Below are 11104 nucleotides of genomic sequence, written 5' to 3' on the forward strand. Positions count from 1 at the left end.
TCGTCAACATCCAACCCGAGGATTTCTCCCGCCTGCTCGAAGCTATGGTAGGCGCCTGTTAAGCACGGGACCCTTGAACCAATTATGTCTATGTCATTAGCGTATACCAGAATCTGGATTGACTTAGAAGACGTATAGAAGATGGTCCCCGAAGTTCCCTTCTCTGAGTTGCGGGTGGCCCTCTCTAGCGCCAGGTTGAAGAGCACACCAGCTAGTCCATCGCCTTGGCGAAGACCCTTGGTGGTAGCAAAGGATCCGAAGAGTTTTCCATTCACCATCACCTGGCATCTTACGTTCGTCATTGTCATTCCTACAGGTAATTGCTCATTGCGTTGTAGAGTTAAACCCTGGCTAAACCGGGGTGAAATGGAATGAGTGGAACTGTTACTCCGAAATCTTTTCCAAGATTTGCCGCATTCTGCCCATCTAGTCAGTAGTTGAATTTCCGTTTCAGAATTCCCTCTGATAGGTAGGCTAGTTACCTGAACTGCACTCTGCACAACTCTGGCGAAATATAAGTTATTTAGAAGATCCCATGTGACCTTCAGGCAGTAGTGGATCTAAAGGCAGACGGAGTAGGATCGCCAACACGATGGTATGGGGTCCCTTTTCTTAGTTATGTATTGCGGCATGATCAAACCAATGCTCCTTTAAAGTGTTTAACTACATATCACCGTCGTGTTTAACCGATGAATTTTTTTTTATATCTCGTGCATACGTTAAATCATCAGCATTGAAGTCATCATTCTGGTCAGCGCTTTTTGCTGTCCTTACTAACGCCAGAAGGTACGTGTACTAAGGAAATTTGCAATTGGTGCGTGTACGACGCGCAGAAGCTTGCAACTGATTTGCATTTGTATTGTGCAGTGCAAACGAGTTTTGTATTATTTGTGCATGAATTCGTGTATTAAAAAATGTTGCCATTATAGGCGAGCGTGGTGATTTAAATGTGCCAAAGCGCACTGAAATGTGTAAGTGAAAGAAAAATGCCAATGTGTAAAAGCAAAGGGGCCGCGAAGAAGCAGTATTGTCTTCCGCATTAAGTTCACCCGGGGTAAGTTAACCACATTCAATCAGCAATATCGGGAGTACGATTTTTACTAGAAGCAATTGATAGGTCAGTTCCTGACAGCCATGAGTTTATAACCCTCCATGTTCCCTCTCTGTTGTGAGGTACTTTGTGTCCACCGATTATACCCGGTCTGATATTTCTGGAGAAGGACAAGAAGATCACAAAAAAATCAAATAGGTTTCAATTTAAATCAGTTATTAATAATATAAACTTATTGATTATTATTGGAGATTATGTTTTAATGATATTTTTTTTTATTTGTTAAGGATAAAATTGCATCTGAAGGGCATAGTGACAGCAGAATTAAGCGCCTGGTGTCTCCCCAAAAGTGCAAAAACTTCAATCCTCCATTTTGTTCGATCATGTCTCTCCATCTACTAACGAATTTGATTCGAATATTCAATGGTGTTTGTTCCCACATAAAAACTATAGAATTATCCCCCCAGGAGACTGTATATTCGAAAGGTTGGTTTAACACGTTCTTGAATATTTTTTTTTATTATTTTTGTAATGTCTCTGGCACGAAAACAATTGTGAATATATTGAGAAACAATCCCTTACATTACTTAAATATTTATTTACACAAATCACAGCTATGATAATGCATAGACCTTTACAATTATATACTTAAATTAAAGCTGAATCTTATCTTTACCTGTTGTACCGTAAACAGTTACTAGCCATCTAAAAGCCAACCCTAGAAGAGCCGTACATATTGCAATCATCCTTTACATCAAATGAAAGGCGTTGAAGCATTATATATTAATATTGTTGCTGTGCCTTTTTTCGAAATGGTTTAGTGTTTTACTCCGAACCTTTAAGATGTATTGAAGTATAAGTGATCGTATGCTCTTAAACCAAAAGCAACGAAGTAAGACAACAACTTCAACTCAAAACGTAAACTGGCATGAAATTGATAAATAGCCATCAACACACTATCTTTGTGCACAAGACCCCACCGTTTGCCAGTCCGCGTTTACGGTGGTACAATGTGATGTGGTTCATTTTTCACAGTCGGATTAATGTTTTGCAGCACCACGGAATGGTTTGGTCGCGTATGCTAAGGGAAATCTAATTCAGTTATTATAATGTTAAAGGCAACGAATCAGTCAACGGTTTTCTGCTCCTTTTCCCTAATAGCCCGAGGAGGGGAAACGTTCCGCGAGGACACGTCAGCCGGTTGCTTTCCCGTTCGGATAGCTTCCAGTAAATCTTCATCCACGCTACCACCAGGACCCGCGTGATGATGAAGGAGAAGTGGTCGCATTTTTCTCCAGTACTATGGAAAACTGACTCGTTGCATCGCCGCAAGGGGAACATATTTTATATATTCCTTTTCAGTTTGAGCCCTATGAGGTTGGCCGTGCATCGTTCTGCGGGCGTGTGTATGTTCTGCACGGGAACAACGACAGACAGATAAATATGTTGCCTTCCTTTGCTTGATACATTTGCCGGATTGCCTCGGGGTTCTGGTCTTGAGTGAATATTCTGCATTGAATTGAAAACACAGCCAACGAAAGAATTTGGCCTTTCGCCGTGCACTATCTATCCAATTTAAGAGTGGTGATTGAAGGAAGGATGTTGTACTGACTAGATGAAAGGGAACGAGCCGCATTTACTAAGGAAAATTCGTTTCCCTTCGTTGCAGGCCAAATAATACAAAGGCAATGAAGTTCAAAAGTTGTGCATTAGATCTTACTGCCGTATGGCAGGATCAATGTTGCCATTGAAAGTGGAATATTGGCAATTTTTTTTTGCAACATGAATTTCGTGTTTTGGTTTACAATTATATTAATTTCGTTATTTCTTATCATAAGTTTTTCCAACTCCAAGCAATAATCAAAAGTACTTCATTCGATAATGAATAATTTTTACAACCTTTTCGTACACATTTCAGCAATTGAGGTAAACATTTTTGTTTGAATAAAAAAAAAGATAGGAGTTTACTTAAACTAAACGACCATTTCGGCAGGTTGTAGAGCAAACATTTCGTTGCTTTTTGGTATTCAACATCAGAGTTCCGGAGTGGGAAAGTTTAATTGCATTTCGGTAGCCACGTTGCCACGCAGGATACTAACGACGAATTTACTTCACATGTTAAAGGCCAGAACAGGGCCTGATGGATGGTTTTGGTTTAATTAACGCTAACTGAGGGCTTTCCAAGCATCAGCCACTGCATTAATGCAGATCGCGCACAGCGAATAGTTGGAATTTCGTTGTTGTTGATGATGTGTTCGAGTGGCTAAGAGCGTTGTCCGCGCGCAAGGTACGGACTCCTGAAAAGCATAGCAAACATACAAACCGCACAAGAAGTTTCCCATGGTATTGGAAAGATTTCGCTCGGTTTCGACCGTCCACGGGGTTTGCTTTTGGGATGGGTGTGCGATAGCACCGTAGTACCCGGAATTCCTAGAAAGTGCGAGAGGAAGGGGATGTAATTTAATTGATAAGTAACTTTAGGCAGTTTGCTAATAGCATGAGGGTGAGCAGAGAGAATCTTGACGGAAATAATGGCATCGTGATCCGTTTGTTTGCCGGGCCGAGCGGGTGAGCGTTAACAGATCTCTTCTTCATTTCGTATGCGTGTGGAATTTCGGCGCCTGAAGGGACACGTTATGCTGCTATTAATCTCAATTCATGCACATTTACAACATGGTACAGGACGTGTGGTACCAGAGCACGGTACAGCACCGACTGGCGACGTTCTGCCCAGCTTTGCCGAAATAAGTGCACCCGGCCTAAAGTGGTTGACTAAACAAATGATTCATGGATATGATGAAATTTTGCTGAAAACAACATCCAATTCATGGAACAGCAGGAACTGTTAAGGTCGGTGGTGGTTACAAATCATGCCGCGCACGGTACCATTAGTGGAGGGATGCTCTTGTGTGCGTCAATAAAATTGCCATTAAAGCAATTTCCTCCGTGTGCTGGTCTGAGAAGGGTCAGCCATTTGCCATTCGTCGGAACGCATCTTGAATTGTCCTGTGAAAGTTTGCACCGTTGACCATTCTTGAAAGGGAGCCACATTTTTAAGGTGTAACTATATGCCCCGTTACGCGTCGCTATAGAAAGCAGGACGATAATAAATGGTGCACGCACTGGAAGGAGAAAAGGAAAGTTAACCCTAAGATCGATGGAAGGAAAATAGTTCGTTGCAATAAAATTGAGTCATTGGAATGTCCACTAACAGTGGAGTGAGTGTATACGGGTCACTGACGATGAAGCTATTTTAACTTCGCCGCTCATTGGGTGTGTGCCTAAAAGCCTTTGTCATGGAGTATTAAAGACAAACAACAGGGAAGAACTACATCAAACCAGCGTCGATTTTATGCGGCACTACACTGTTGGCTTGGATATTTGCAGTGCTCAAGAACTTCACTTATGTTGGCCTAAGTGGTTTGAATTGCAATAACAGTAGCGTTGAATTTTTCGCTAGAGTTCCTACCCTTACAACTTGTGGCATGCCTAATGAAAACATTTAAGGTTTTAGCTGTTCGTTTCCTATCTATGCTTAATGCATTTGGATGAATCTAATGCAGTTTGACACGGTTCGTGCGGGGAACGATTGCTTATGACCTGGCCGTTACGTTTGACATTTACATTCTACCGCGGCGAGATGTGGGATGTCGATAACGTAGTTTGGAATGCTAACGGTAGTAAGGCTTTTATGGAATTCAGTACATTCCAGTGCTGTGGACATCTGACATTCGCGCACAACTACTAATTTACTTTGATAAATGTTTCATACAGTAACTTTCCGTTCTTGATTAGTTTATTTTATTTCTCAGACTACGATTACACTTTGTATCGTTTATCCAGTTCCTGTCATATATCTAGATGGCGTAGGTGGACATCACCAACTGCACTGGTTAGCTGATGCTTATTGTAGAGTTGTAAATAGTATTAGTGAATAAGTAGTTATAAGAGTATATGTATCATAGGTAGATGTAAGTATTTGTTGTAATGTTGTAATTGTAATAAACAGTCGCATAAGAGTAGTCAAGCAGTTAACACCGTTAATCAAGAACACAACAGTTGGCCACGAGGAAATTCGGTCCGTGTGTCAGAAAATAAAATAGTCCAGGATGTCATTAATTGGTGAAATTGAACCCTTCGTCATGGGGGAAAGTATTCGTGAATACTTGGAAAGAATGGACATATTCTTTCAAGTGAATGAAATCGAGGCGGCTAAAAAGACTGTGATGTTGCTAACGCTAGGAGGAGCATCACTGTACAGTTTTGTATCGAAGATGGTATCACCGGAAGAGCCCAAACTGTGCAATTATGAAAAGCTGTGTGTGAAACTAAAAGACCAGTTGGAGCAAAAGGTGAATGTGGTGGCAGAGCGATACAATTTCCGTCACTGTATGCAGAAGGAGCATTCCATAACCGAATACATTATGGAATTGAAGTCTATCGCACAAACGTGTAAATTCCAATCGTTTCTATCGGAAATGTTACGGGATCAATTGGTGACCGGTGTACGGGACGAGGGTCTGAGGAAGCGCCTGTTAAGAGAGTCAGAGCTAACGTTCGAGCAAGCCGAAAGCATCGCGAGAACGTGGGAAGCTGCGGATGAGCAGAACGAGGCTTTCGTGGGAAAAGTGAAGCCTAGAGAAATGGCGGCAATTAAAAACGCGCCAAAGAGTAGCGTCAGTAAGCAGCACTACAACCAGGGAGGGAGTAGTTACCACCCACACAAGCAGAGGAACGAGCATGCAAACGAGAGAAAGTGTTACCGGTGTGGGAGACTACACAATCCACAAACATGTCCAGCACGATCGTGGCAGTGTTTTACATGTAAGATGATCGGACATGTGTCGTCGTGTTGCAGAAATATGAGAGTGCAAACCTTGAAAACGGAAGAGAGAGAACTATCTCTTGCACACATATCGAACGAGAATAGTTTAAGTGAACCAGAAGAGTGTGTGTTAAAGGTTAACGGTATAGATGTAAAATTCGAAATTGATTGCGGAGCGTGTAATACAGTATTACCAGAGAACATTTACCTTAAAAAATTCAGTAGTGTCAAGTTGGAACCAACACAATTACGTTTCATAACGGCGTCAGGGCAAAGGTTAATACCTTTGGGTAAAATGTTCGTAGATGCGACACGAAAAAATAAAACGTTTAAGTTACAAATCGTCATAATTCCAAACGGAGAGAAAGGAAGTGCGTTATTAGGTCGAGATGGATTGGATGTGTTGTTCCCAGAATGGAGAAAAACGTTTAAGTTAAACCAAATTGAAACCAATTGGGATGATGAAATAAGAGAGAAATTTCCTAGTTTAATCGATGGGAATCATAAAGAAACGATTGAAGATTTTGAAGCTAATTTGATACTAAAACCAAACTATAGTCCAATATTTCATAAAGCATATTCGGTGCCGTATGCACTTGTGGCAAAAGTAGAACAAAACATAGAAAAATTAGTGGAAGATGGAATATTGATACCAACCAGATCATCAGCTTGGGCAAGTCCGATAGTAGTGGTGGAAAAGAGTGATGGTTCAGTGCGTATTTGTATTGATGGGAAAGCGACAATAAACCGATACCTTTCTGTTGAACATTATCCATTGCCAAAAATAGATGATATATTGGCTAAGATTGCAAACTGGAAAATATTTTGTAAGGTAGATCTTACCGGAGCATATTTACAAGTGAAATTATCAAAAAATGCGCAAGAGATTTGTACGATAAACACACATAAAGGGTTGTATAGGTATACTAGGATGCCATTCGGAGTGCAATCAGCACCAGCCATATTCCAATCAATAATAGATCAAATACTTATACGAACACCAGGTATTGCATACATGGTTGATATTTTGGTAGGAGGAAAAACGGAAAAAGAATGCAGGGAGAATCTGATGGAAGTGTTGAAGAGGCTTGAAAAACACAAAGTAAAGATAAACGAAAAGAAATCAGAATTTTTCAAAACAAAAATAGAATACCTTGGTTACGTTATAACGGAAAACGGAATCACGCCAAACGTAGATAAAGTTAAAGCTATAGATAATGCACCAGCACCAGAAAACGTAATGCAACTACAAGCATATTTGGGAATGTTAAATTATTATGGAAGGTTCCTGCCAGATTTAGCAAATGTATTAAGCCCATTACACAAATTGTTACGAAAAGATGTTAAATTTATGTGGTCAAAAGAATGTCAGGCTTCTTTCGAAAAGACGAAATCACTGCTAAAGGCAAATCACATGTTAGAACCTTACGATTCAAAAAAACCGATAATATTAACGGTAGATGCTAGCCCTTATGGGGTGGGTGCGGTATTATCGCATGAAATAAGAGGACAAGAGAAACCAATTTATTTTGCGTCAGCGACTCTAACACAAGCACAAAAAAACTATGCACAAGTCCAAAAGGAAGCACTAGCGGTAATTTACGGAGTACAAAAATTCCACAAATATATTTACGGTGTGAAGTTTAAACTAGTAACGGACAATGCAGGAGTAAAGGAAATTTTTAAGCCATCAAGAGCAACATCTTCAATCGCGGTGGCTAGATTAAGCCGTTGGGCATTAATATTAGCTAATTACGAGTATGTTATTGAACATAGACCTGGAAAAAATATGGGGCACGTAGATGCAATGAGCAGGTTACCATTGGCAGAAGAGTCGATTATAGAAGAAGCGGAAGTTTCATTGAACACACTATCTTCAAATGAAATTATAGATATTGGAATGATAAGGAAATATCAGAAGAACGATATAATATTGCAACAAGTCTACAAAAACGTAAAAAATGGATGGTCAAAAAAGGAATCAAGTCAGTTAAAAGATTATGCTAAAGTCAAAAGTAATTTGGGAATCGAAAATGGAACACTGCTATTCAATGATAGAGTGATAGTACCAGAGAAACTGAAAGAGGAAATAGTCAAATTGTTTCATGGAAATCATGATGGTCTAGTAAGGATGAAAATGGCAGCAAGGAAATTAGTATGGTGGAAGAACATGGATAAGGATTTTTACAAGTTTATTACGTTTTGTCAAATCTGTCAGTCGAGACAGATCATACCGAAAGAAGTAGTTACAACAAAATGGCCAAAAAGTTTACGCCCATTTGAGAGAATACACATAGATTTTTGTTATTTTGAAAATAACACGTTGATGATAATTGTAGATAGTTTCTCGAAATTCATAGAAGTGAAAATCATGAAAAGTATAAGAGCAGAGTGTGTGGTAGAAGTTTTAGAAACATTTTTCGCTTGTTTCGGAGTGCCAGAAGAAATAGTGTCAGACAATGGGCCTCCTTTCAAATCAGAAAAATTTATCCTTTTTTTAAAGTCAAAAGGCATTAAGGTCAGTAAATCACCACCATATCATCCACAATCTAATGGATTAGCAGAAAGGGCGGTGAGAACCGTTAAAGATTCCTTAAGAAAGTATTTGTTAGAAGCAAGATTCAAAGTATTAAATCTGCAGAGAAAGATCAACCAATTTTTGATAAGCTATAGGAATAACCCATGTACAGTAACGAAAGTTACACCAAACGAAAGAGTGTTCTGTTTTGTACCACATACTTTAATCACAAAACTTAACCCTACCGCAGCACACAAAACAGATATGCAAAATGAATGCAAGGAACAGAGAAAGAATAGTACAAACAAAAATGTGGAAGAATCAATACTTGAAGGGGAAGAGGTATATTACAGGAATCATTTCAAGGAAATAATTAGATGGATTCCAGCGGTAGTAAAGAAACGAATAAGTGAATTAGTGTATCTAATAAGCATAAACGGGATAATTCGTATGGTACACAAAAATCAATTAAGAAGAAAACCAATACATGATAAGTATATAGTAAGTAGACTACCGATAGCAAAGAACTGGTCGTATAAAAGAAAAAGAAGCGAGTCTAGTCCACCACCCATGAGAAGATCAAAAAGATTAGAAGGACAACCGCGTTTTAAATACCCAAAGTAAGCAAATGTTGCTTAAGGGGGAGAAGTGTATAGAATATATAGAAACTTCGTTTAAGGGGGAGAATGTAGAGTTGTAAATAGTATTAGTGAATAAGTAGTTATAAGAGTATATGTATCATAGGTAGATGTAAGTATTTGTTGTAATGTTGTAATTGTAATAAACAGTCGCATAAGAGTAGTCAAGCAGTTAACACCGTTAATCAAGAACACAACACTTATTAATAGTGAAGCACTCATAAGAGAAAGATACCTTTGTAGTTCTCCTAAACGGCATCTACTTTTGTACAAAAGTCAGTAACGATGTTGAAATAGATGTACAGGTGCCGGTTGTTAATAAATGTTTCTGCAGCCTAATAAACCTTCTCCACTAGCAGTAGCTGTTGCGATTGTTAAAGCAGAGATTGTATAAAACTTGTATAGTCTCAGTAAGAGCACTCTGAGCCATGGACATTGGGAGATATATCTAGTTGTATGGTAAACTCGTTATCGATGGTTACTTTCCGTTGCGGTTGTATTGGGGGTGGCTTACAAGGCCTCGACGGAGGCTCTACGCACTCTAGCTGTTTAAAGTCCTGTAGGATGGCAGGACATCCAGCCACCCCTTACAGGAATCTTACAGGACTGATATTTTGGTCTCTTTATACTGCGGAAATTATCAAAAGTTCACCATATCGTAATTGCAGGAAAATTAAAGCTCTGTCAGCATAGTTGAGATTTAGATTGACGGGTAGCATACTTGGACACTCTAGCGAGGAGGACATTGCGTCTCTTACGAAAAAAATATTTACTGAAGTATTATTCAGTATTCTTAGTGGAATAAGTGCGCAAATAGAACTTACTGCTATCATATATTAACTGTTTTGTATCGAATTGTTTGTAGCGCATTAGCTTTTTATAACCTACATTAGCTTACAATCGGATAACCTTATAACAAATGTCCAGAATCTAAAGATCGAATAATAGTTTCCGTTTACATTCCGCAGCGAGATAATTTCTTCCCCGTATAAACTAAACATCCATGCACGGAATATTACAGACAAGCTGTAATTTGAGCCCTCCATACAATGTATTTAAAGGCAAAGAAAGAAAAAAACATATTATCGCCCAAGCTTCTTTGCCCGTGATAAAAACTTCACCGCCTAATGCATCAAGCAGTTGGTATCATTTCCAGCAGGGAAATTAATGCGTCAATAATTCCTCACGTTGCTCTCGATAATGTTATCGGATAATCGTACCAAAAATGGATTGACGTTTCGCTACGATCCTGGGGTGAAATGGGACAGATTTTTCTTACCAATACATCCAGCGTGAAAGACGCACCGTGCGATGGAAGTTAACTTGTGGCTTGAGCTCAACAATGACCCATGGCACATTGTCATGTCCGAATCGATGGCCGTGTGTTGCTCGGGGTGTTTCGGGGGAAAATTACTTAATCCTACCAAAATCGGGCTGTCGCTCGTAAGGGACTCATCCTTATCGTGCGCTATTAATCTATTGACCAACCAGGCAGTCGGGTATGTTGCTCGTTGAACACTTAGCATGAACCATATACCAGGGAAAGATTGCAGTGGGACAGTATAAAGGCACAACTGTGCACAGGCTCTTCATTGTCGTTACTAAGGTCACAGGCAGGTTAGACAGGAGTAAGAGAAAAAAAAGTGTAATAGCTACAGATTTTCGTGCGTTGATGTTCTTCGTGCCAGTCGGTGTGGAATAGGCCAAAAACCAAAGCAAAAAAAAATGTAACAGGAAACTGTATCCCATTACATCTTTCCGGAGCTAATGGTCTGCCGGTCAATTGGGGGGGGGGGGGGGGGGGGGGGGAATGGTACGTTTGATTGAGTGGCAATAGGGGTTAAAATGGAAACGAGTGACGTCGGTGATAGCGAGCTTATCATTAGCGTCAATCGAGTTAAGGCGCTGCAGTGCGAAGGGAGAAAAATTGATTGTCATCGGAAAACACACTCCTACATCCCGCATAGGGGGTACACATTTGACACACAGAGAACCTGTCATTTCCATCGCAAAGGTGATGCAGTTTTGCATTTTAATGAACGAGCTAATGGAAGGTTTTGCATCGACATGGT

The 11104-nt window shown here is 39.8% G+C and overlaps 1 protein-coding gene across 1 annotated transcript; it reads left to right on the top strand.

The window, feature by feature from the left end:
* Positions 1–4966: 4966 nt before the first annotated feature.
* On the top strand, positions 4967–10817 carry LOC125766631 (uncharacterized protein K02A2.6-like). The gene has a single exon (XM_049432835.1). The coding sequence runs from the start codon at positions 5161–5163 to the stop codon at positions 9016–9018; it is 3858 nt and encodes a 1285-aa protein (XP_049288792.1). The 5' UTR covers positions 4967–5160; the 3' UTR covers positions 9019–10817.
* The last annotated feature ends 287 nt before the right edge of the window (positions 10818–11104 follow it).

This window comes from Anopheles funestus, chromosome 2RL (genome assembly GCF_943734845.2).
Source record: "Anopheles funestus chromosome 2RL, idAnoFuneDA-416_04, whole genome shotgun sequence".
Lineage (NCBI taxonomy): Eukaryota > Metazoa > Arthropoda > Insecta > Diptera > Culicidae > Anopheles > Anopheles funestus.

What these genes read in the sequence shown, in the direction of transcription:
- LOC125766631 (XM_049432835.1), top strand. Translation starts at nt 5,161, where the DNA reads ATGTCATTAATTGGTGAAATTGAACCCTTCGTCATGGGGGAAAGTATT.